Genomic DNA, 27,958 nt, shown 5'->3' on the forward strand with positions numbered 1-27,958 from the left:
TCAATGAAACAAATAACTAATTTATGTATGTAAAAAAGTTTGAGAAGCTAATTATGAAAATATACCAAATTTATTGTTAAAACTATTAAGAAATCCAGTGTTACTTTTGGGTGAAACAGTGGGAGAAATCAATGAATATATAAAGGATATATCGATTGATACTTTTGACCTCGAATAAGACATTTATGAATGGCATGATTGTAAATGCGCATGCGCTGCCATGCGATTCTTTGTTTCTTTCTGTCTGTCTGTCTGTCTGTCTGTCTTTCTCTCTCTCTCTCTCTCTCTCTCTCTCTCGCCTCTCTCTCTCTTAATATATATATTACTTTTAGCCTTGTTTTTGACCTTAACTTCATTGTAAATGAATCACGATGTAAATTTCAACCTTGGGCTTCTCACTTTTATAACTTGTTTTTTTTCTTATTAATCACAAATTTAATCAACCACATTCCCCCTGTGAACTATCTTATGGTGCTAGCGTTATCACATTTATTGGGAGTTTCCGCTTTTCTCCCATTATGCACATTGACTTCCATCTTTCCGTAAACAACTCGGCGTTGTTTGTCTACCTTATGGTTTTCGTTCTCACTACTCCTTCCTGCACCTTCTCATTCACTTTACGCTATTCTCCTTAATTTTGTTCATAGTCGGGCACATTTGGTAGTAATCTGTGACGTTTATAAATGGCGATGCTTTGAACAGTTGTGCGCGCGTTCTCCTGTGCGTCCCTCTCGGTGCCGCCACAGAGCAAGCATAGTGCAGGGGGACGGAAATGCATATTTTCATTCGTTTGCCCTTGGCATTTCACTCTACTTACTTCGGTTTGGGGCTGTGAAATCTGATATTAAGAAAAAACGAAAAATAGACCGGTGTGAGAAGATAGCGAGTGCGAGTCGTGTATGCGTGAGAGAGTGAGCGAGTGAGAGTGAAAGCATGGATGAGAGGGGTTAGAAAATCGTGACACATTTTCACATGTCCATAGAGGCAACGAACGTTCTTGCGCGTGTACTCGTATATGTGCAGATTTTTTTATGAATAGCCAGCTTCGTTTCGTAAATGAGTTGTATAGCAATTTTGTTGATGTAATATAAAATTCAGTGCGCTACGAGTTGGATTTCTAACCTGAAACGTGCGTTGTACGGATAAGTTCGTGCGTCATGAATTAATTAATGTTAGTTCTCAGCGTGGAAATGTCCTGTTTTTAATTGGAATTCGCGTTTTTAAAATTTCATAATGTTTTTCACAAGGTATTCAAAAGTTGGAATCATTTACATGGGTGTAATGTTTGCGAATCGGTAATTTAGATGCTTGGTTTGATGCTCTAAACATCCAGCTAAAAAGCTTAAATGTGCTCTACGAATGCAGTAAAAATTTGGAATGACAATCCACAGATTCAACTTCGAACAACAAATCAAAAGGTATACGTAAAAAGATCTGAGGATGAAAGAGCGATAAAGAGGACCGCTTTGTTACCAAGGCTTTCTTTCATACGTTTGATCGGCCAATAAAAGAGTGCTAGGAGGCTGGTGCGAGTAGTCGAACTAAGATGCGCTGGTAAGTGGCAATAAGGGATCTCCAGAGGTTAAGGAACGGCCACCGCCTCCGAAGTGCGCCAATGCTCAAACGGCGCATCTAACCTCACTCACGGCCCTACTCCTAGCGGCTGCAGCGGCGGCAGTGGCGGCAGTGCTCCCTCATCCCCTCGAATTTAGCTCCGCAGTTCACACGCAACACCGAGACTAGGTGGTCGTAGTACCGTTGTTTTTCCTGACGATGACGACAAGAAGTATTCCACGGTCAGGAAAAGGCCGCCCAATGGGCTACTCTAAATCTTCTCCACCCGCAAGGACAGTCTATGCACCTTGAGCCCCATAAAGAACCGAGAAGAGACTTCCATCTCGATAATTATTTGAGTGCAACAGAGGAGTTAGGAGCACCAAGGAGCCTCAAAGGAGCCGGGGAAGTGACCAACGAGGACGGCGATGGGTACGCAGAAGCCGGGCGAGTGGGCCAATTCGTTGATCTCACGTTTCGAGGATCAGGTATATGCAATTGTCTCGAATAATGTTGTGTGGTTCGATCACGAAGTTGAGAAACTCTTTGGCCAATGAGGAAAAGTGCCTCCTTATTTAGGGCTTAGGGCAGATCTTGTCATTTTCAAAATTTCATTAGCTATTACAATTTTCATATTTTATAGCTTAAAATGCTCAATTCACGGGCTTATAATTATTATGAATTGATGCAGCATGTAATCCATTGTTGTTTTTATTATGGAACTTTGAACGAATGCTTTTAAAGTCTTGTTAAATTCAATTAAGATCGTTCCCAAAGATTGCCAAGCTCTTTTGTAAAATTTTATTTTCATATAAATTTTGGGAGTTTATTTCGATATTTACATTCCTAGTTAGATAAATTTTGATCATACGTGATATAATTATTTTCAATGTTTCCCCTACTCATAGTTATTGTATATACTTGTTTCTTTGAATAATCTTCAGATATGAATGACCTTTTATGATGTCAACATTGCAGGAGTACAATAGTATTATTCAAATTTTATTTAATAACGATAGTTTTTAATATTTACTTATTAAAAACAAATTTGTATAAAAATAATATTTTTGTAATTTTTTATTGAACAGTTATAAAATTATTAAAGTAAATAGTTTATTATATAATTTATATTCCAGTTTAGTATTTTCTTTTTAAGTAGAGAAATTTTCATTCCAGTGATACTGAAAAATTTACATAATTTGGAATATACTGCAAAATAAATAAGGCAATTGAATTAAAAATAATCGTTATAAGATAATTTCAACATGTATAAAGATTTATGAGAAAAAGAGAGAAAACTATTGTCGTAATTGCTTGATTAATATATTATAAGATCTTATTATTAAATACTACAATACGTACATTAGCAGAAGTATCAATATTGATCAGAAAGTAATAGAAATAAGTTAAAATCATAAATATATTTATTTGAAAGTTAAAATATCTCGAATTAAATTCAATATGTTGTACAATTACATATTCCTCTCTCTCTCTCTCTCTCTCTCTCTCTCTCTATATATATATATATATATATATATATATATATATATATATATTTGTAATTAAGCTTTTAAGTGTTAATAATAGAATTTATGAGGATTCATATAAAGTGATTCATTGCAGTTCGATTGTATTAATTTTAACTTTATGAGGATTTAATTTTATTTTGTCTTTGTTTCATAACTAAGAGTACTTGCATCACAGTTCTAAAATACATTGTATAGATCTTAACTATTTGTTCTATATATTTTTATTCAATTTTTTTTTACTTCGCATATTATTAATTAAACAACAAGTATTAATTACTTATAAATGAATTAATACAAATTATGGATGCTTAAACGCGAATCTAAATTATTTATAACAATGTTCAAATTCACTGTCATTGATTTAATAAAAGAGATGATTATGTGTAAGAAACGTAATTTTCATTTTACATTCTCAAGCAGAATATTGAAAGTTGTCTTAATATATAATTTAAAAGCTATTTTTACACATGAATAATTATGTGAATTCTTATCATAAACATAGATTTAAGTAAAGGTTGAAAATTTTGATAAAAAATACCAACAAATTTAAATGTTATGTTATTTTTATTATTTTATATTTATATTTTTTTATTGCTTATAGAATTTTTATTGTTTATATAAATTCATTTGTATTTACTTTTGTTCAATAAAAATTCCTTTCATATTTTATAAAAAAATATATTTTCGATTAAGAGTATGTAAAATGGCATATAACAAATAATATTTTAAAATAAACATAGATATAAGCTGTTATTAAAAAATTTAGGGATATTAAAGTATGTCTAAGCCATAATTTAGGTTTTAGTACATATTGAAGATATGCAAATTTAATTGGTTTCTACAAGTTTCAAATTGTTAGAAATGGAAAAGTATTAATTTTGGAAAACTATTTTTTAATTTTTAATTTCTTCTCCAGTCATTTAAAATATTGGTAAATTAATTTGATGCATTAAATTATAATATTTAAAAATTGTATAAATACATGAATCTTTATTTTTATTAAAAAAAATTATATAAATTTTTATTTGTGTAATTAAATGAAACGGTATTATTCTCAACAATGGAACAAAAATTGCAATAATCAATAAAATAACATTCAAAATAAAATATATTTTTGCATAATTTTTTTAATATTTGCACGATTTTTCTTGGCAACTACTTTTGTTTTCGTTTTATATATGTATATATTCTCATTTATATACGATACGTATACCGTTTTTTGTGGTCAAGAGTCGAGTGATTGTTAAATTCAACGAAGGGAAGGGAGTTTCCTGGCGCCATCATTGCTTTCCTTATATGTCATGTTTCGGCTTCATTCCTTTCGAAATTACAGACGCATTTCTCTAAATGTGTAAATTCAAGCAAGAGGAAAAGTACACTTTTCGCATTTCTTTTATTGTCTTATACTAATTTTAAACAAAATTTTCGTGATTTACTTACCTTTTCGTATATGGTATTAAAATGTTTATTAAAATTATAATAACTTGTAGCTATTGTACATTTTAGTCATTATTTATGACATTATTAATATTATTTTAAAGTTTACAATAGAATAGTAGAATTAACATTTATTAATCAATTTCCTATTTTTAATCCGACTTTTTAAGCTAATAGTTTAAAAAAAGGATAAATAAATAAATAAAGCAAAATAAAACTTTGAGAATATTTTTTTACGATGAACATTAATTAAATTTTATTTTACCCAATCAACAGATTTTTAATTATTAAAAATCTTAAAGTTACATGTATATCAATAACAATGTAAATATTAGAATATAGATTATAAGTATAATATAAATGCTATACAAATAAAGGTATTCTGTATAAAATAAAGTTATTTAGTATTTTATAAGATTAAAATATATAAATTCATATATATTAAACAAGAACAAAATATATCATTAATTTTTAACTAAGATCTTATAAGTATTTTAAGATTAAGTAACTAAGTAGTTAAAAAATAAATATCTTATTATTAATATTAAGAATTTTTACATTCCTGTAGCAAGAGATTTTAATTATAAATTATTGATTTTATATAAATTTTATCCTGTTTCCCTAATAAATGTGTAGTTTTGTAAACGAAATATTTCTGTACAAAAAGTCAATATTATTTCGTTAAATTATATTTGAAATTTGTTAAAAAAAATTATTTTAATACAAAATTATCCACATTTTAAACCTACTCCAGGACATAAATAATAATTAATTAAACATTTGACCAATGCTCAATGTGTTGGCATTCATTTATATGAAGATAAGAGATTTCGATGCTTTGATAAGCATCATCTTTTATGCGGAATTACATTGTTAATTATAATAGTTTATTTTCTTCTACGATATGTAATTTATAAATACGTATCACATAGTACAGACACTTTATTTCCTTCAGTTATATCTAAAAACTTAAATAAAAATTATTTAATATTAACAATGTGAGAAAATAAGTTATATAAATGTAAATGAACAGTGTAATATAATACTATTCTTTCGTCAGATGTATTAATGAAATTACTTTATTAATTATTTATGATAATTGAATAAATTATTTTTATTTATTTTATTTATCATTTAATATAAACACTGTAAATGTATAAAACTAATTCAAAATTTCAAATAAATATAAGATAATATCATATTCAATATATGTAAATATCTTTATAATCGTAATTTCTTCAGGGTTTTAAATCATTGCATCAATAAAATTTAATGTAGTAAAAGATAATCCAGGCAGTTTTTTATCTTATTTTTCTTTTGAAAAATACTAAAAGATAGTGATAACACTATCCTACATTAGCGAAAATCTCTGATTAATCTTGTAAGTAGATGAGACAGGAAGGGAAATAAGCCAGGGGAGTTTAAAAATGAAATGTGCAAGTGTAAACAGTGGGGAAGCCGGTAAAAACTTGTGTATCAGCCCTCTTACTCGCTCTCCTACATTCATTCATTACATACTTCACCTACTTGACCTTCTCCCGACCGAGCATCCCTTATTGTGTTCTACATTCACGCGGTTTTCGGCTCCCGTCCATTCACCTGCGCACGCGCATACCACATCTTTCTCCATTGACCCATTTGATTTTTTCTCCGTGTGTGTAGTATCTTGTCGAATCCCAGGCTTCGAAGGGAGCAAGTAAAAACATAATGGAGATTCACCCCTCCAGTGTAGCTTCTATTTTGCAAAATCATTGGAAGGTTCGGGAATCGTTTATGTCGTGTTACGAATTCCCACGATGTGGGGGAGGAAGATTTCGTAAATGCGTTGTCAGTTTAAAGTTATTTTTCTATTATGGGGGTATAGATATCAACTTGGAATAATCCATGTCCCAGCAACTCTTTTTCTTTACATAAAAGGGAATCGTTTGCTTATATCTATAATTTAAAACACGTTAAAGTATATTTTATTTTAATCATTATCATAGAAGCTTTTTGTCATTTATATTTTGAAGGTTTAATTTGTTTTTGCATTATTAATTATTAAAAGGCTTATGCATTTGTAGTTAGTTATAGCTTCATTTGAAAAAGACTTTAAATCTTTTAAAACGTTAGTCTAGTTTTAAAAATAAAGGTATGCTATTGTTGTATATACATTTTAGTAGTAATATTCATTTACGACAAATTTGAGTTAATAATAATAATAATAGTAAGTTATTTTAATATTCCGAGTAAATAAATAAAATACAATTTAATTTTTTTAACATAACATTGATAGAAAAATCAACGATTTACAAATGATATCATATACAGAATAACAATTAAATAATTAGTAACGATATAAATTTTATATATAAATTTTATATATAAATTTTATAACGATATAAATTTTTATTTGCTCCTTCAAATTGTTTCAATTAATAAAGGAGCGTTAGACATTATATTTTTATATTTATATTTTATATTTATAATTATATTTTTCTGTAATTTTTAAAATGAATTACAGAAAATTATTTTAGGCATTAATAAAATTTTTATAAAGAGGATTTATAAAGACATAATTATGATTTCAATTCAAAATCAATTATTTATTTTATATTTTTACATTCATTCAGTTTTTTAATTTGTCATCGTATTCTTGTAAATATTCAATTTTGTATTATATATTAAATTCATTTTTTACGATGCTAATATTAATTTGTATTATTTAATTTATTTTTAGTATCAGTATATAAATTATTTTGTTTTCTTTTTATACTGCTGACATTAGTTATGTATAATTTTTTTTTATTTTGTACTATTTCTGAAATTTGATGTGCAACATACTATTAAAAAATTAATGATACCCCTATTTATAAAGCAATTTAATTCTTTTTGTTTTAGTTTTTTAATATAAGTGTAAATATTTTTTAATAACTTTAAATATTTTTTCTTTGTTATTATAGCTTAAAAAAATTTTATACTTTAGGAGAAATTTTTTCATTCGTTTCAAATTATTTTAATTTTTAAGTGAAAACTAATATTGTAATTATCAATGATTTTTGTTACATTTGTTAATCGAGTTCATAGACAGACACACACGCGCGCGCGCATGCATATTTAAGTGTATATACATTTGTTCATATATTAATCGCTTTTACTAGCATACTTACCTAAATTATGGTTAAATTTCATTAATCAAATTAAAATTGTGGATTTAATTTGTTCAACTTAAGTTGAAAACAATATTCCATAATACATTAGTTAAATTTTTTATTTTATTTTAATGTTTCTAATTTATTCCAATAGATTTTATATTAAAATTAGAAGTAGGCTTTACCAGATAACTTTTGTCTTTTACTTCTATTGATTTCTGTAATTTCTGATTAAAAATCGTTATTTCAATAATAAATTTCGATATCAGTATTTTAACACTAAATTTATATGTGATTGTTTATAAAATTGTATTTATATGTGTTTGTATATTTGTTATTAAATAATGTTTTCATAATAATAAGAATTAAGTAAATATTTTGCACTAAACTGTGCCAAAAAATGTACTAGTGTATTTAGATTTGATTATAAATCATGCTTGAAAAAAAAGTTTATTAAAATTTTATATTTCCTATCATATGATAGGAATTTAATTAAAAATATTTTAACTGGTGTAAGTAATGTTATTAAAGCTAATAAATACCTTAGTATTTAACATAACCCCCTCATTTGTGTCTTATAAATATGCCATCGATAATATATATAAAGCCTTGATTAGAATAAATAAACGTAGTAATTAAAAAATACAACATTTCAAGGTATTTTACATTAAGTTTGTGATTTGCAGTTGCCTTGCCGAGCCGGTCCTCAGACTACGCATTCCCGTTTAAATGAGGAAAAGAACAAGAAATGCCTGATTCAGATATCGCGGCATCGCTTTTTTCTCGTAATATCCGGCCTCACCAATATTCTTAAGCGCGTGAACGAGAGCGTGCAGAGTGGTGCTGGGGGCCAACGTTCGTTCCACTCTACGGATCAAGACAGGCATTGTTATGAGTCCATCATAATAGTCCTCGATACTCTCGAGCGTTGTCTTGCTAATCAGCCCAAAGATACAACGAAATTCGAAGAGGCCATGAACGTTAAGCTTTTGCTGCGTGAAATTTGCCAGTTCATCGGTAAGTAATATTGGTCTCGATCGCGCGCGCGCGCGCATCCTTTACATAGAAATTGATCTCTAGGACAATGAATAATTCAATTTATTCCATCGTATTGGCATCCTAGTCATTTTAATGCTAGTCATATTAATAATAGCTCAAGTTGATTTTGTGAGCTGACATTGTTCTTTGTCATTCGTTTAAATGAAAGAGCGATCGAATGGTCAAGATTTACGTCTTTAGTCATTACAAAAATACAGAATGTTAATTCATGAAATCTTGACCGAAATGGATCCGAGAATAAAACTTATATATGATAGGTTATTTCATTAGAAAATACCTCTATATTTGATTTCCAAAATCAAGGCATACGTTTCAAGGTTTATTTTAATAGTTTGTAGATGTTTTAAAAATTAAAAACTTTAATATATTTTTTCTGTATCTATTATCAACAAATTGTTTTCTCAATATTTTTAACATTACTGAAAAGTAAATTTCGAGTAAAATTATTTGGAATTTTTATTAATAGATATACCAAACGATAGTTCACAAAATACTCATCTAAAAAATTTGGCCAGCAAAGTCCTGTTTGCTCTGAGCTTAAATTTCTTCAGTGCCGTATTCAACCGCATTTCTGCTCGTCTTCAAGAACTCTCAGTTTGTGTAGAAGAAAATCCAGATTACAGTGATATCGAACTCATTCAACATATTAATGTTGATGTCGATAGACTCACCAAACTCTTAAATGGTACAGTATAGATTTGTAACAACATTACATTTACAATTTACTACTAGTAAACTATTTATTAGATATACAGTTACTACATTTGCTACACTCGTAGTTATATGTACCGTATTACAAGGTAGTGAAATTTCCTTTACTTTTTGCAAATTAAATTTAAAAATATTTCTTAAATACCTAATTTACAAACAACTATTTACTTTAGTTTTTTTTAAATAAAAGTATAATGTAGATTGAATACAAATGTTATAGTTTCAATTATTTAACAAGAGAATTAAAAAAAAAATCAGAAACAACATACGTAAAATAAAGTTATTGATAGTGTAATAATGTTTTTCCTCGTAGAGGCAAATCAAAAATTTCGACAACTTAAGAAATCAGCGCATTTCGTTTTGATGCATTCATTGGAAAAAGCCATATGGAACTGGATGGATACATACCCGCAAGAGTTCTGGAGCCTTCAGAGGAAATCGAACGAGGAGCTTGTAAAGGCTTGTGGTGAGCTCTTCGACATTCTCGATGCATTTGCTGATAATAAAAAGGGTCGGGCTGCTGCTGTCTGGCCACTTCAGATAATGCTGCTCATACTTTCACCGAAGGTTCTCGAAGAGGTCGTTAATACGGACACGGGCACACCGTACTCACCCGAACACAAGAAGAAGAAATGTTTCATTGATAGCGTGAAGAAGAGTCTTGTGATGCACGGTGGTTCGAATCGACAACTCGTCGAGGCAGCGGCTCTCACTTGCATTAAGCTCTGTAAAGCTTCTACTTACGTGAGCAATCTCGATTCGACCAATATCATATTCACCTTAGTACAGTGTGTTATGAATGATCTAATCCCTCTACTCTTCAATCCGAACAAGCCTTTCTCGAGAGGCCAGAGCTACATAAGTCATGACGTTGATCTTATGATCGATTGTTTCGTTAGCTGTTTTCGTATCACGCCTTATAACAATGAAGTTTTCAAAGTCTGTCTAAATCTCAATTCACCTTCTACATACCAGTTCGTGCTTATCAGCTCTTTGTACAAGTAAGTTCATTTATTTATCGTTTTAATGCTTTCGATGTAACGAATTACCATTACACTTAATCGTCAATTAGCATAAGAAGGGAGAAAAATTTGTTACATTGAATAAAAATTTGCTCAAATTAAAGTTATTAAATAAGATTTATTAATATTTTTATAAATTTGCATTTTTTTTAATAAATCTTGTAAGACATACACATTTTTATACTTTCAAGTAAGCTTATTATTTTTAAATTTAAGTTTTAATTAAAATCAGTCACTTCATATTGTAAATTGTGATTATGGTATAATATACATGAATTATATTATTATTTTTATTATATTTCGTTTACGCTATAATAGTTCAAAAAAATTTATATCTGAATTGTTTTAATTAATAACATACATTGTTGTTTTTAGAATCGTTACTCAGGTCAAATTACCATGGTGGCCGCAAATCGATCTCGTTTATTCGCGAAGTGCCGAATTGCGAAATATGTTTACGGACACCTTAAATAAAGTTACTCAAACGTACATATCGCATACACCATTACGCATGATTCAGAGCTTAACATTAAAAAGCAAGGAACAAAATAAATATAAGGATCGAGGCGAGGAGGTTTCAAGTTATAAAAATCTTTTGCTCTGGATGGTTCGACTCATACACGCAGATCCAATGCTTATGTTAAATGTATGTATGTATATATATATATATATATATATATATATATATATATATATATATATATATAATTAATAATTATTGTGCAGGAAAATGAATTTTTTTTATTGAAGCATTTACAAAATCTTTGAATTTGGTGTATAATTATAATTAAGTTTAATTAGATTGCCTAAAATAGTTATTGACTATAAAATTCAAACGAACAAGTGAATTATAAAAACATATAACAATAGCTTTAATATTTCGTTTTAACAATATACATATATTTAGTAATAAATGAATAATGGATTGTAGAAATTGTTAATTGTTTTTACAGAATAAAGATAAGACAAGTCATGAAAATCAAAGTTCGACATTGGAACTGATCAACGGATTAGTTTCTCTTGTACATCAAACAACAATGCCAGATATTGCACATGAAGCAATGGAAGCTCTTCTTGTACTCCATCATCCTGACAAAATCAAGGCTTGGAATCCTGAGGCGCCAATCAACACCTTCTGGGATGTGAGCTCGCAGGTCCTTTATTCTATCTCGCAGAAGCTCATTCAACACCAAATTGTAAATTATACAGACATACTCAAGTGGTTAAGGGAAATACTCATTTGCCGCAATATTTTTCTTTCGCAAAACAAAGACTATGCTAATGTTGGTAGTCAAGTGGCTATTTGCAAACAAGCGCACGTTAAACTTGAGGTATATAATATATATGCACACGTAACACTAAAAAAAAATAAAACCTTTTAAATTTAAGTTAGGAAAAAATATCTTGTAATATACGATTCTTTTAACAATCACATATTAAAATTATAAATTTCTAGTATGGTATCTAATAAGAATTGTAAAAATAAGAATAGTACTTATATAAATATTTCTATAATAATGAATTTATTTATGAATATAATAAATCAATTTTCAGGTTGTTTTCTTTATGTATTTGTGGAGTATCGATATGGAGGCAGTACTTATTGCAATGTCTTGTTTTTCACTTCTTTGTGAGGAGGCTGAAATACGATGCGGTAGTGATGAGGTAGCTGTCACCTGTTTATTACCGAACTATCATTTGTACCTCGAATTAGCACAAGCTTCAACCGTTCTAACAACTGGTAAATTGCATTTAATAATTAAATATTTTATTCATTTAATGTTATTTAATATATTAAAAAAACAACAATTTTGAAGAATATATTTTATAACAGCCAGCGGAGAGAGTAGGATTTGCTATCATGAACGCAATCGCGGTGAGTTTCTTGTCACGCATTCAGTAACGTCGGTTAAGTAACCGATGCTCAGAGGTGAAATAATACTTTGCAGTTATGATTTCTATTACATTAGATTACTTTAATAAGTCTTTATTAAGCTTAACGTGATTTGTACTTGAGCATTTAATTTAATTTTAATTAGTAATCATTTATGCAGTTAAGAAAATCAATAATAGGTATTTTATATTGGTTAATGTAGTACTGAAAACAATTAACAAGAAACAATTAACGAAGTTTTCAATTAAGTATTTTATATAGATTAAATAGAGTAATTTATTATTTAGACTGTTAACAAAACAATGTAAATAGATATAACAATCAACATCATTACTGCCTATTTCTATAATTTTTCTCATTCTCTCATTCTCTCATTCTCTCATTCTCTCTCTCTCTCTCTCTCTCTCTCTCTCTCTCTCTCTCTCTCTATACCCATTTAAAGGTTTATAAGTACTTATAATATATTATATTTTTTGTGGTTTAATATTATTTCTAGGTCGTGCAGCATTGCAGAAAAGAATAATGGCTCTTTTGAGAAAGATCGAACATTGTGCTAATGGTATACAACCTGTAAGTAATTTTTTTTTCTCTTAAAATAATTAATGATTTAATATTGTAGTTAATCTTCGTAATATGTTCGTCACATATAAATCTTTGTATTCAGTATTTCATTTTGATATCTAAGAAGAATATTGTAATAAATTAATAAAAAATAAACATAATGAGCAAGATATTCTACAAATATAATTATAATTAATAAATTGAAAAACATTATTCATTACATTTGCATAAAGCTTTAGTATTATGGTTAAATAACTTGTTATTTTTCAGGCATGGGATGAGACTTTCCGCAATTGGGAGCAAACTTGTCGTCAGTTAACGAATTATCCGAAAATGAAAGCCGAGGATGGGCAGGTCGAATCGTTTCATCGCAGTGCAGGAAAGCGCCGTGCCTCGCACCAGAATTCCGAGCACGAGCTTGAGGATCAAATAAACGAATGGGCAAATATGACGGGATTTCTTTGCGCTCTCGGTGGTGTCTGTTTACAGCTTCGATCGCCCAGGAGACCGCTATCGGGTCTGAGCTCAGGTATCGAGTTTAAAAAATCGGGAAAACTACAGCAGCAGCAGCAGCAACAGCAGCAGCAACAGCAGCAGCAACTTCAGCAACAGGATAATGTATTACTTTTATCGAATTCCAATCAGGAGGTGCAGTATTGTTCCGTTACGCAATTCGTCTTTAATTTATTGCGACTTCTTATCTGCAATAATGAAAAGTTTTGCCCACAGGTGAGATATATTTTTGATTTTCAAATTCCAACAAAATGCAAAATTAATTATTTTCTCCAAACTCTCAGGAAATTAAAGTCATTGTGAAACGTGTGAGTCTGAATATTTAGCAAAATTATCATTCATTTTCATATTATACATTAAAAGTATATAGATTACAAATAATATTGAATATATATATACATATATATATATATATATATATATATATTCTTCATTCGTTTATGTTGTGTATCTAATTAAATTAAATTTTTAAAAAATAAATAAAAATTCACAAAGATTCTCAAAGTTAATTTGTATTTTTATATCGATAATATAAGATACATCAATGTAAAAAAAGTATTTATACTTAAAGTTGAGTGGGTTCACAGATACAAAAACACGTAAAAGAACTAGTTGGCCACGAGATGAGTCCAGCTCTGTATCCTATTCTATTTGACCAAATAAAGAGTATTGTTGAGAAGTTCTTCGACCAGCAGGGTCAAGTTATATTGATAGATGTAAATACGCAGTTCATTGAACACACTATTTTCATCATGAAGAATGTCTTGGATTCGAAAATGGACCAACCCTCGGAGTATCTAGGGATGACTAGCATTGAGGGAATGACGCTGGCTATCGTGCGCTATGTACGTCATCTCGATATGACAGTTCACACGATACATATCAAGACGAAATTGTGTCAGTTGGTGGAGGCGATGATGAAGCGCCGCGACGACCTGGCATTCAGACAGGAGATGAAATTTAGAAATAAACTCGTTGAGTATCTCACGGATTGGGTCATGGGAACAACGCATCCCATAGCACCTTCGGCTAGTAACGATGTTACCATTATAACTAGGTAATGAGAGATATTTTCTATTTTAATATGTTATACGGTTTAATAAATGTATAACAGAATTAAAATTTACTTACAACAATCAAATTCGATTCAATTAACTAATTGTTGCAATATTTTGCTTATCACGATCGATACATATTCTATATAGATAATTTTACGTTTAATAATTAGTTATTACAATGTTTCACGAATGTTTTTACAGTAACACATATTGTGCTCTAGATAGGAGACAGTATTTTAATATTAAGTATTTAAATATATTCATATTTGAAAATAAGAAATATACAAACAATTAGGTTTATTAAAGATTGTTATTAATCTTAAGATTAGTTAATTAAAAGATCTTGGAATTATTATTTAAAGTATATTTAAAATAAAAAATTAATTTTTATATTACATATACTACATGTATATTTGCTCATCATGCACGCATCATACATATAATTTAGATAGCAATTATAATCGATATATTTATTATAATTAATTCGAAAAAGTCCAATTTAAATTCCCAAATGTGAAAAATATTGTATAATTATTTTTTTGTAATTATAAATTTTATAATATGCATTTATAAATATTTTTAAAAGAAATTCTAGTAATAAATTTAATAAATTATCATTACAGTAAAGTGAAATAAAAAATAATAAAAATAGAAACAAACATCAACTTCCGCTCTACTTAACTTCTTTAATTCATTATTTTTCAATACGTTTGCTAAACGTATTATTCTATACCTAAACTATAAGGACATTGTTCTACGTATCAGTATATACTTCAGAGAATTGGATCAAGCTTGCATGGAGGCGGTTGGTGCACTGTTACGTGGTCTACCGCTGCAGCCCGAAGAGTCCGATCGAGGTGATTTGATGGAAGCCAAGTCTCAACTTTTCCTCAAATACTTTACCTTATTTATGAATCTCCTAAATGTCTGTAATGATGCCGCTGCCGAGGAGAAGGAGGTCATTTCAAAGCAACGATTAACTACCGGTAAACTCTCTACCTTAAGAAATGCCACTATTCAGGCTATGAGCAATTTGCTGAGTGCAAATATCGATAGCGGTTTGATGCATTCTATCGGTAAGTACCAAGTGCTTGCGATACTTCTATATAATAATTATTTCACTTGGACGTCAATTTTTGTCGATATTGGAGTGTGTAACGAAATTATACATTCGGGAGAATCTATTATTATTTTATTTAGAGTTAATTAAAAACATTTCCAAATACATTTTTACATCATCATGTTTTATATTGAATATAAATATATTGAATTTTAACGTCTGATTTTAATATCTTCGACTTGCATATTAAATTGGTAGCTCCATAAATTTTGATTTACTATACAAAATATATAAATGATGATTTTCAAATAAAGCACCACTGTATTATTTTCCAGTATTGGGATATGATCGGGACTTTCAAACGAGAGCGGCATTCATGGAGGTCTTGACGAAGATCTTGCAGCAAGGTACCGAATTTGACACCCTGGCTGAGACAGTGCTGGCAGATCGCTTTGAGCAGCTGGTTCAGCTCGTTACTATGATAAGCGACAAAGGCGAGTTGCCAATCGCAATGGCTTTGGCCAACGTCGTCACAACCAATCAAATGGATGAGCTTGCACGCGTCTTCGTTACTCTCTTCGACGCTAAACATCTGCTCTCGCCTCTCCTCTGGAATATGTTTTATCGCGAGGTTGAGGTTTCAGATTGTATGCAGACGCTTTTTCGTGGCAACAGCCTCGGCAGTAAAATTATGGCATTTTGTTTCAAAATTTATGGTGCGAGTTATTTACAGAGTTTGCTCGAGCCCTTGATAATGCCTTTGCTTAGTGATCCATTGACTTGCTTTGAAGTGGATAGCGCAAGAATAGATGTCAACGAAGACATTGAGCAGAACGGCCGCAATCTCGTTGCTCTCACTCAGAAGGTTTTTGATGCTATTGTGTTATCTGCTGAAAGGTAGGATATTGAAATAGGAATATTGAAATCTCCAACTCACTTTTCATTGTATAAAATAGTTGCAAATCTTAAAAAAGCAACCTAATCGACCCAATATTTCATAAATATATTTACTAATATGATAAATACAAAAAATCTGATCTGATTCTGATCATAAATTTATTTTAATTCATTCTAATGTTAAATTAATTTTCATAGGCTATTTAAATTATAAATACATTTGCACATTAATTAGAATGATAGTGTAAAATTTACGATACACGCGCATGCGTGTACACATACGCATACATACACACACACACACACACATATAAACGCAAACAAATAAAAGCAATTTCATAATTTATTAAAGCATAAATTATTTATTTTGATAACAAAAGTGAAATTCTTATTTTGTATTTATAAAGGTTTTATCACTCAATTCAAAGGAATTATAGTAAAATGCATTTATTGTAAATTTATTATTTTTTATCCATTAATTGATAAAAATGTCAATACTAATTTTGTCAATACTAATGTTGATATAAATAACAGTTTTATAGATATTTAAATAATGTACTTTAATATCACTTCAGCATACATTAATTCAAACATCACACGTTTCTAAAATAATTAGTTTCTTCTGAGATTACATAATTAAGTATATGCATAGAGTTTATAATACGCATCGAAATGTGGTGAAAAATAATTTTCCGTTTCTTTTCCATGATAGGTTTCCACCACAGCTACGCTCAATGTGCCACTGTTTGTATCAGGTGCTTAGTAAACGCTTTCCCCAGTGCCCACAGAACAACATTGGCGCCGTTGGAACCGTTATCTTCTTGCGCTTCATTAATCCGGCTATAGTCTCACCCCAGGAAATGGGAATCGTGAACAAAAGTGTGCCACAGTCAGTGAAACGCGGCCTCATGCTTATGTCGAAAATTCTTCAAAATATTGCCAATCACGTGGAATTCAGCAAAGAACAACACATGCTGCCTTTCAACGACTTTCTGCGTGTTCATTTTGAAATCGCTCGACGTTTTTTTATACAGATCGCCTCGGATTGTGAAACCGTTGATCAAGCCAACCATCCTATGTCATTCGTCTCTGATGCTAATGTTCTTGCGCTTCATCGACTGTTATGGAACCACCAAGAACGTATAGGTGATTATTTGAGTAGTAGTCGAGACCACAAAGCCATGGGAAGAAGACCCTTCGATAAAATGGCCACACTTCTAGCATATCTTGGACCACCTGAACATAAACCTGTTGATTCACAGTAAGATTGGAAAATTTTTTTGGTTAGATTTCTTGGACAATTTTTTCGTTGGAATATAATTTTATTCTCCAATTATTAAGTCTTTAATTATAGAAAATTTAATAATTATTCACAAATTAAATTTCAATATGCTAATTAAAGAACTTATTACTACCCAGAAATATTTTAAATTGTTAAATAAAATAATATTTATTATTTATTATATATATATATATATAATTTACTATTAATATAAAATTTTCCTGTATTTATTGCAATATATTCAATATGTCTTTTTAATTCGTTTTATTAATAATTTTTTTTCATATTAATCAACAAGTTTTAAATATTTTATTATTTAACTGACTGGAAATTATAATTATTAATTTATTTTCAAAATATAATTCCTGGTATTAAAATTATTTTTAATTTTATTTATTTCAGTTTATTATTTTCATCATCGTATGCTAGATGGTCTAGTATTGATATGTCCTCTACAAATTTCGAAGAAATAATGGTGAAACATAATATGCACGAGAAGGAAGAATTTAAAAGTATAAAAAATCTTAACATTTTTTATCAAGCGGGAACTAGTAAACAAGGACACCCAGTTTTCTATTACATTGCCCGAAGATACAAGTACGTACTTAATTTTACTTTATTAGAATTTTTGTTGAAAATTGAAATTTCGAACTTTTCTTTTTTTTAGGATTGGTGAAACGAACGGTGATCTCCTTATATATCATGTACTTTTAACGTTAAAACCGTTTTGTCATTCGGCCTTTGAACTCGTTATAGACTTTACGCATACGTGCTCAGATAATCGCTTTCGAACGGAATTTCTACAGAAGTGGTTTTATGTATTACCGGAGGTCGCTTATGAGAATATTCACGCGGCATACATCTACAATTGCAATAGTTGGGTGCGTGAATATACCAAATATCACGACCGAATTTTAGCACCGCTCAAGGGTAATCGTAAAGTGGTGTTTGTAGACGGACCTAGTAAACTTAATGATCTTATCGATCTCGATCAGCAGAAACTACCGGGTGCTACACTTTCACTTGACGAGGATCTCAAGGTTTTTCCGAGTGCGCTCAAACTGTCACACAAGGATACGAAAGTCTCGATAAAAGTTGGCCCCACAGCGATACAGATTACTTCATCAGAAAAGTGTAAAGTTCTTTCACATTCGGTTTTTCTCAATGACGTTTACTATGCTTCCGAAATCGAAGAAGTGTGTCTTGTTGACGATAATCAGTTTACACTTACGATTTCAAACGAAGCCGGTCCTTTATCTTTCATACATAATGACTGTGACAGTATTGTCCAAGCAATTATTCATATTCGTAATAGGTATGTACATTTCATTACTTTAATTATTTAAATAGACATAAAAAGCGTTTTAAATAAGCGATAAGTGTGTAGGTTCGTAAATATGAGATCTCTGGTTCGAACATCTTATAAATCAAATTAAAACCAATTATCATTTATTTTACTTAATTCTTGCGATATAATTTAAATAAAAAATGTTAAAAGTTTTAATAAATTTTCGCATTATATAAGTACTTTAGATCAGTATTTTAATACTATAAATTAGTTGTTTTTATCGTAAAAAATATATATTTTTTTATTAGATAAATAATTAATAATTATAAAATTGAAAATAGATGGGAACTTTCTCAACCGGATTCAATGTCAGTTCATCCAAAGATTCGACCCAAAGACGTTCCAGGTACACTTTTAAATATGGCTCTCTTGAATTTAGGTAGTTCTGATCCCAATCTGCGCACAGCTGCTTACAATCAATTATGCGCTTTGACTGCGACTTTCGATCTCAAAATTGAAGGACAACTTCTCGAGACCTCGGGTCTCTGCATTCCTTCGAACAATACTATCTTTATTAAACATCTAAGTGAAACTTTAGCTGCAAATGATCCACATCTCACTCTGGAATTTCTGGAGGAATGCATACAAGGTTTCCGTTCTTCGACGATCGAACTGAAACATCTTTGTCTGGAGTATATGACGCCTTGGTTGAACAATCTCGTGCGATTCTATAAGCCAAATGATGAAGGCGGCAAACGCCAGAAACAAGTGAATCATATTCTAGAAAAACTCATCACTTTAACAATCGAAGAAGTTGAGATGTATCCAAGTATTCAAGCAAAAATCTGGAGTACTATTGGTAGGTTCAATTGCCACGAAGGTAGCTTTAAACAGTCAAATTTGATCCATATAATTAAATAATTTAAATTTTCATTAAAATATTTTAAATAGTTAATATTTTATGAATGCATCCTCGGGTACCATATCATCTTAAATTGCATGGCATTAATATTTAAACAGGTAGACTACCAGATCTCATCGATACAGTTCTGGATAATTTTATTCACCGAAGCGTACAATACGGTCTTGGCTCTCCAATGGTTGAAATAATGGCGGACACCGCAGTTGCCTTGGCATCCGGTAACGTGCAACTTGTTGCGAAGAAAGTGATCGGCCGTTTGTGTCGCGTCGTTGACAAGACTTGCACTTCACCCACGCTGCTTCTTGAGCAACACATGATGTGGGATGATATAGCAATATTGGCACGCTACTTACTGATGCTTTCATTTAACAACTGCCTCGATGTGGGCAAGCACTTGCCATATCTTTTTCATACGGTGACATTTCTTGTGTGCTCTGGTAGCTTGAGTATGAGAGCCTCTACGCATGGACTTGTTATCAATATCATTCACTCGTTGTGCACGTGCAGCTCGCCGTCATTTTCCGAGGACACGTACAGAATACTTAGGATGAGTCTTGATGAATTCTCATTGCCGAAATTTTATTTACTTTTTGGGATCAGCAAAGTCAAATCCGCGGCTGTAACTGCCTTTAGGTTCGCATCAGATAGTTTGTTTTATGTGATTTAATATTTAAATTTTAATTGCATTTAATGAGACATCAAAATCTTAATTTATCGTATTATAACTATATTGTAAAATAAATCATTTTATATGTAATTAAATAAATTTTACTTTCGTTATTTGTGTACTAAAATTATCTATAATATTAATTTAACGTGAAAATAAATTTGGATACATGCATTTTAATAAACAAATTTATAATGGTATTTATTTAGCTTGTATGATTTATAAAAATAATAATTATTTTCATTGATTAATGAACAGTTAAAATATATAATAACCGAATAAACTACACTATTAAATGAATATTATATATCTAACTAAAATATTTCAACAAAATGATATTTAAAACTATACTGAATATTTTGTAGGTTGTTAATTTTAAAAATAACTTTAGTTGATGGTCGATAGTAAAGTATCGTTGAAAAATTTTGTATATGTTTGTTTCAGATCCAGTTATCGTTATTCAATGTGGTTTGGTAATGAGCGAAGCATTTGCAATGCTCAAGACCGAGAGAGACTTTCATTAACTAGTTTGGAGGTTATTACCGATGCTCTGTTGGAAATTATGGAGGCTTGTATGCGAGACATTCCGAAATGCGATTGGCTGCGGACGTGGACATCCTTAGCGAAGAGCTTTGCCTTCTGTTTTAATCCAGCGCTGCAACCTCGCGCGCTTATTGTGTTTGGCTGTATCAGTAAAAGCATCACCGATCAGGACATCAAACAGTTGCTACGTATACTCGTTAAAGCTCTCGAGAGTTTCAATGACATTACTCTTTTAGAAGCTATCGTTATGTGTCTGACACGATTACAACCTCTGCTGCGACCGGTGGGTATCACGATATTTCTTTTTTCATCTTTCAATCCATACGTTCAGCTTATTTACATTTAGGCTTATATACATTTAAAGCTTATTCCGGCCAACTGTGTTATAAATATTCTACATTATTAATCCGCACCTTACGATATTAAAAACAATAACAAGTAATTATACTTGATTCGGATATACGTATTAATATTAATCACTTATTATTAATTACTTACTATTAATTATTTGAAATATTAAATTTAGTTTTATCATAAATACTTTTTCAAAATTATTATTTATTATTATTTATTAATTGCTATATATTAATATGTGATTTAAAATAAAACAAGATTCTAGCAGTTGTTCAATTCAGTTGAACATGAAATTAATAATTCATTAATTTATTAACATAATAAAAAAAAATTATCAATGTAATTAAAACAATCCATTTATTTATATAGATTAATAATGATTATGAGATGTTTATAGGTATTATTAATTTTCTTTCATAGATTAATTTTTAGAAACATTAATTTCCTAATTTTGAATAATATAAGGCTAAAAAAAGTTTAACTAATCAACTAGTGCACATTGAGCATCATATATAAGGATTTGAATTTTTATCATAATCCAGAGATTTTTAAAGGTTTAACCATAAAATTTATATATATTTTTATTATATCATAAAAATTAATTAGCATTCATTCGTGTAGATTTCAGTCTTTACTTATTCAATTCATTCGGTTTTGCCAATAAATTTTCATTATTATTGAAGGTAATGTGGCTAATGAAAAAGTATTTTGAAATAAAATTTTTAAAATGTAATCATATTTCGTTAATTCCATTTATCAAGTAATTTATGAACCATTAAATTGTTAGAAATTTATGTTTTAAATTTATATTATTAGGCAGTAAAATTGTATTCAGTAATCTACTGTTTACTTCTTAGGCTGTTTTAGACATTCATATGTTGTCTGGTGCTCATTAAGTGTGCGAGTGAAACTAGATAAATATTTGAAAAAATTCGATTGTATGCGTATAATTATAACTTAGATTATGTACAGGAGTATTAATATAAGATAAATAGATCGAGAGAAATAAAGAGAAAGAGAACGTTGACATTACGAATGCCTGAAAATCAGTTTCATTTCTTGTATGAATTTTTAAATACGCTACTTTTGTCAGATTTTTCATTTCATATTTGTCTTTTTAATAAAAATATTTGGCGTTGCAAATTAAACTTAGCCATGTAATACACACAAAAATACAGAGTTGTAAAGTAAAGCTAATTAAAATATTAAAAATAATATTTACTTATTAACTGTCAGATAAATTTTAATTAAGAAGTATAATGTTTTATAAGCATTCAATTATACAATTTATAAAGAAAAACAAATTTTGGTGAATTTTATATGCTTTATTAGATATTTAGACTCTTAAATAAGTCATTATTTGCTATTAATAATATATAATCAATTGATGAAAGTAATAGATGATCGTAAAAATTGGATATTTTAATAATTTAAGAGAAAATATATAGTTAGTATATAGTTACAAATTAATTGATAAATAAAAAGGAGAATACAAATTAATTTAAAAATTTTTTAAATTTTAATAATAGGAGTCATCAATCCATCGCTTTCTTTTTTGGGTCGCGACGTCTGTACTCCAATTGGATGAGTCCTCGCTCTATGCATCAGGACTGGCGTTGCTCGAGCAAAATCTCCATACCCTAGACTCTCAAGGCACTTTCGACGATAAAACACTTGAGCGTGTGATGATGACAGTGCGTGAGCCCCTCGAATGGCATTTCAAACAGCTCGATCATGCAGTCGGCCTTTCTTTTAAATCCAATTTCCACTTTGCCCTGGTTGGACATCTTCTCAAGGGCTATCGACATCCAACACCAACAACGGTCACACGAACTACACGTGTACTCACAATGCTTTTAACTATAGTTGCCAAGCCATTAAGAAGGGACAAGTTTGAGGTCACGCCCGAGAGTGTCGCCTATCTCGCTGGCAAGTTTTTCTCATTTTTGCGCGATTAAGAATGATAGCAGCTTCATCTGATTTGACTTCCTGAAATAAATATTCTTCATTTTTTATTATAATATGGAATCATGAATTCATAATTACCATTTTCTCATTGTCTTAATTATTATTGTATTTTGTATAAATTCCCTTTCATTATGTAACTATTTATAATTCTTCTTTATCTTTATTATACGTATCGTTATTGCATTTAATAATTTTGAAAAAGTATTTTAATTAGAAACTTTGAGAAGTAATAACGATTATATTTTATTTTAGTTGAAAAATGTATTTTTTAAATAGTAGAATAGGTTGTTTTATTACAGCAAATTATTCACTGTTTTCTTTAGAAAGTACGGAAACTTAAAAATTGTTTTCACTAATAAGATTATATAACATTTAATCTAAAATTATCTAAGACGATAAAATAATTAATAATTAAAAATATATTATTAAAGATACTTTAATGACTATTTTATTTTTTATTTTATAAATTAAACGTAGTAATTATCGTCCATTAGGAATAATATACTTTTCATACTAATGAATTAAAGTGTTCATACAATACATGCAGAATTTTTAATGAAATCAAAGGATTATGTAATTTGTTATTTACATATGGAGGTTTTATATTCCATTTCAATTAAGGATTTGATTTCATAGCAGGAAGGCAGTATTATTTTATATAAAACTAGTGATTATTCAATAGTTATATAAATAAAATTAATTTTATTTAATATATTATTTAATTATATTTGATATATCGATTTCATATATATTTAATTATTCAAATGATGCTCAACTGATCAGATATATAATTCTAATTTTTAAATAGAAACAACAATATATAATATTTTATGATTATTTTACGTTTATACCATTATAATTTATTGGAAAAGAAACTAGTTTTCAAGAGATAATTATTTAAAAATTTAAAATAAGAATAGGCCTTAATTGTAAGTAATTTAAATAACTGCAGTTGGCAATTAATTATTTATACTTTGCGTATTCTTTGTTAATTTGTAAAAATATTAATTTGATATTTACATAAATTTATTATTTTTAGCTTTAGTATCTGTTTCTGAAGAAGTTCGAAGTAGATGCCATATTAGACATTCATTAAATCGAAGTATTGGTGAGTCGGGAAGTACAGACTTTTTGGATACTATTGATTTACAGTGTACGGTACGCGTTAATTTAAATACATTAAAATATTATTTAATTATGCACAATGACATTTTTGTATTATTTAATTATAACTACAATTCAATATCTTATATATTTTAGAATATTTCTGGTAGTACAATTAATCCAGCAAATCGAAGACAAAAATCTTGGGATATACTTGATCAAACAGCCATAAATCAAGCGAAACAGCAAAAATATCATCCTGTACATCATCAGGTATACTTACAATTTATCTTTAAAATAAATCATTTTAATTACTGTTGTGTATATTGATAGTGTGTATTAATGCTTGTTGTTAATAGTTTATTACATATAATAATTTTCTGATACAGTGGAAAAAGGCAGCAGAACAACGAATGAGGCAAATAACAGCTAGATCATAAAATAAAAATAATAATATATTTTAACAGGATAAATGGATAATTAACAAAAAAATAAATTTTGATTATGACGATATTAAACGAAAACGATAGTAAACACATACGATGTAAGATTATAGCGTGGATTAAAAGAGTTTTGAAATGCTTTTATAACATTTAACATAACATTTAATATATATACGACGCGTGAATTATTTATTTCTAGGGTCCACTTAAAAAATAAACCTTTTGAAAAATATATTCAAATTTACGAAATACTTTTATTTAAAATACAAAATTAAATTCTTTAATAAATACAAAACTATAGCAAATTATGTTTATTTTAAATATAAATTCAATAGTTTATTTATATATAAAAAAAATTTACTTATAGGATAAAAGTAAAATTATAACTAAAATTATAAAAATATGAATGATAAATTTATTTGAAAATTACATTTAACGGTAAAATATATTAAGTTTGTAGTTTCTGAATTAATAGAATAAGAAACAGTTCAGTGAAAGTTATGTGATTTAATTACATTTTGGAAACGTTTTGAGCACCCATATTTCATTTTTATCATATTGATATATATATAAAATAATAAATAATTGCAAACAAAACAAATCATTAATCTATAACATGAATTATTTATATTTAAAAATTTATGATAAATAAGTTAACATATTATAATTTTCATATATGTATATATTATTTTTTAAATATAACCAAATTTAATTCTAAAAAAGTAGGCATTTTATATCTTGGTAAAAAAAAACTAATTTATTTCTATGTACAATTGACGACATTGGTGTTTGCTTATTGCTGCTTCTGCTGCTATTATTACACTTATTGGAATTGCAAATATCACAAACATCATATTTAATCATACTGTGTGTAATTTATCCAATGACTCAATGCGACATGAAATTATTCTATCGTTAATAAGACTGGCAGAATTATGTTTAAAACTCAGCGCTCTTTCTCTATGCCATCGACCAAGGAAGTTAAGGCTGCCGAGGAAACAGAAGCAAAGGTAAAAATTTATAAATTTAAAAATTAAATATTTTAAAACATGCGTATGAAAAATGTAAAATTACTTTGCAGTGGGTACTTTAAATTTAAACATATATTCTATTAAATTAACAATACATCAGCAATATTTAATATTTTATAAAAATTTTTATTGTATAAAAAATAGTTTTCAAAAAGTAAGTGTATTAATTATTTTTGCAAAATAAAACTGAAAGACAAAACTTTAAATTTATTTCTTTTTAAAATTTATATTTCGGAATAATATTCTAAATTTTATAATAAAAATAGAAAGTAATTTGAAAAAATCTTTGTATGAAAATTAGCCTATTGACATTTAACTAAAAATAAAAAATTATAATTTTTTTCCCTTTATAATTAAGGTTAATCTTCATTTTTACTTGTTCCTTTCCATATTAAAAAAAAAGATTTTTAAGCATATGTCATGTTGCTTATTTATAATAATATATTTGATGATTTTGTCTAGAATCGCAGTACACGTGTCAGTGTGAGTAATGAAAATAATGTACTTCTCGATCCTGATGTATTGACAGATTTCTCAACACAAACCCTTGTATTAACTGTATTAGCAACACTCGTTAAATATTCTACCGATGAAAGCGAAACAAGAATTCTTTATGAGTATCTTGCAGAGGGATCTGTTGTCTTTCCTAAAGTTTTTCCAGTCATGTAAGTTTTTGGAATTCACTTAAGTGTACTTTTTTTTTATTCTAGTTAATAATAAACATTTTTCAAAACCTTAATTTGAATTTTGAATTTTGAAACCTTAATTACATATAAATAATACAATTCTTGTCAATATTAAAGGTTAAATAAAATAATTTTTTTCATTTAGTTTACCTAAATATAATTATTAAATGCATATTATCTAAAACATTAATTAAAGTATGAATTACATATAAGCATATGCTAAAGTACTAGTCATATTTTTCCTTATTATTTAAAAATGTATTTGTTTTTAAAAATAATCTTTTCATACATATTTATAATTTATCAATTTAAAAGCTATAACCGTATGAAATATAAATCCAAATATTAAGCTTTAATTCAAATTACAGTCATAATTTGTTAGATGCTAAAATCAATAGCGTTTTATCATCTTGCCATGATCAGGCAATACTCAGTTCGGTACAAGCTGTTATTCAAAATATGATTGCCTGTGAAGATACAAGTCAGCAGCAACTTCATTACTTACAAAGTTGCGGATTCGGTGGACTTTGGAGATTTGCTGGTCCATATACGAAGGTACCGAATATATTTTTCTGAACATTTTTGCATATACATTTATGTCAATTTATATGTATATATATATATTGTTTAGTGTAATCACACCGCAGAAAGTGCAGAGCTCTTCGTAAATTGTTTAGAAGCTATGGTAGAAACTTGCTTGCCAGTTGAAGAAAATGAAAGTATAAGTTATAGTGAAGCATCTATTAATACGACTAAACATTCTAATGAAAGTACACTAAATCGATCAAGCACAAACCTGTTGCAAGTAATTAAACCAGCCACTGAGCATGCTGAAGAAAACAATTCTTCTGTTATTGATTATAAAGAGTGAGTTTAATTATAATTTTATAAATATATTTGTACTTATAGTTGAATGGAAAGTAATAAATATAAATGTATACGAATGTAATTTCACAAAAAACTGATTTTAATTATTTATTATTTAGACAAAATATGGAACGAGCGATTAATGAAATAGACACTACAAGTCAGTTAACCTTGACTACTAATATAAAAATTTACCAATCCTAACAATTGTCTCAATGGGCTGGTAGTCAGATAGTAGATCGCATAATCAAGAATATTTCTCTTTAATATCATAGAATTGACAGAAGGTATATTATTAAAAAATTAGAAAATCAAGATTATAAAAGTAATTAAATGAAATTAAAATCTTATTATTTTATTATTAAATTAATATTTAT

General features: G+C 28.7%; 1 protein-coding gene across 1 annotated transcript; it reads left to right on the forward strand.

Moving 5' to 3' along the window:
* The first annotated feature begins 1,231 nt into the window (after positions 1-1,231).
* Positions 1,232-27,585, forward strand: Nf1 (neurofibromin 1). The gene is made up of 25 exons (XM_011501854.1): positions 1,232-2,042; positions 8,338-8,668; positions 9,177-9,395; positions 9,735-10,422; positions 10,819-11,089; positions 11,397-11,774; positions 11,998-12,184; positions 12,834-12,907; positions 13,169-13,627; positions 13,999-14,468; positions 15,235-15,455; positions 15,865-16,426; positions 17,139-17,687; positions 18,111-18,305; positions 18,376-19,023; positions 19,338-19,855; positions 20,017-20,551; positions 21,030-21,411; positions 23,012-23,411; positions 24,490-24,608; positions 24,711-24,827; positions 25,921-26,007; positions 26,491-26,693; positions 27,083-27,269; positions 27,346-27,585. The coding sequence occupies exons 1-25, from the start codon at positions 1,983-1,985 to the stop codon at positions 27,583-27,585; spliced, it is 8,100 nt and encodes a 2,699-aa protein (XP_011500156.1). The 5' UTR covers positions 1,232-1,982.
* The last annotated feature ends 373 nt before the right edge of the window (positions 27,586-27,958 follow it).

The sequence above is a fragment of the Ceratosolen solmsi genome, unplaced genomic scaffold (assembly GCF_000503995.2).
Source record: "Ceratosolen solmsi marchali unplaced genomic scaffold, CerSol_1.0 scaffold10, whole genome shotgun sequence".
NCBI lineage: Eukaryota > Metazoa > Arthropoda > Insecta > Hymenoptera > Agaonidae > Ceratosolen > Ceratosolen solmsi.

What these genes read in the sequence shown, in the direction of transcription:
- Nf1 (XM_011501854.1), top strand. Translation starts at nt 1,983, where the DNA reads ATGGGTACGCAGAAGCCGGGCGAGTGGGCCAATTCGTTGATCTCACGT. An exon ending in AAGCGCACGTTAAACTTGAG is followed by an intron (nt 11,775 to 11,997) that starts GTATATAATATA and finishes ATCAATTTTCAG; the next exon opens with GTTGTTTTCTTTATGTATTT. An exon ending in ATGAAAAGTTTTGCCCACAG is followed by an intron (nt 13,628 to 13,998) that starts GTGAGATATATT and finishes GTGGGTTCACAG; the next exon opens with ATACAAAAACACGTAAAAGA.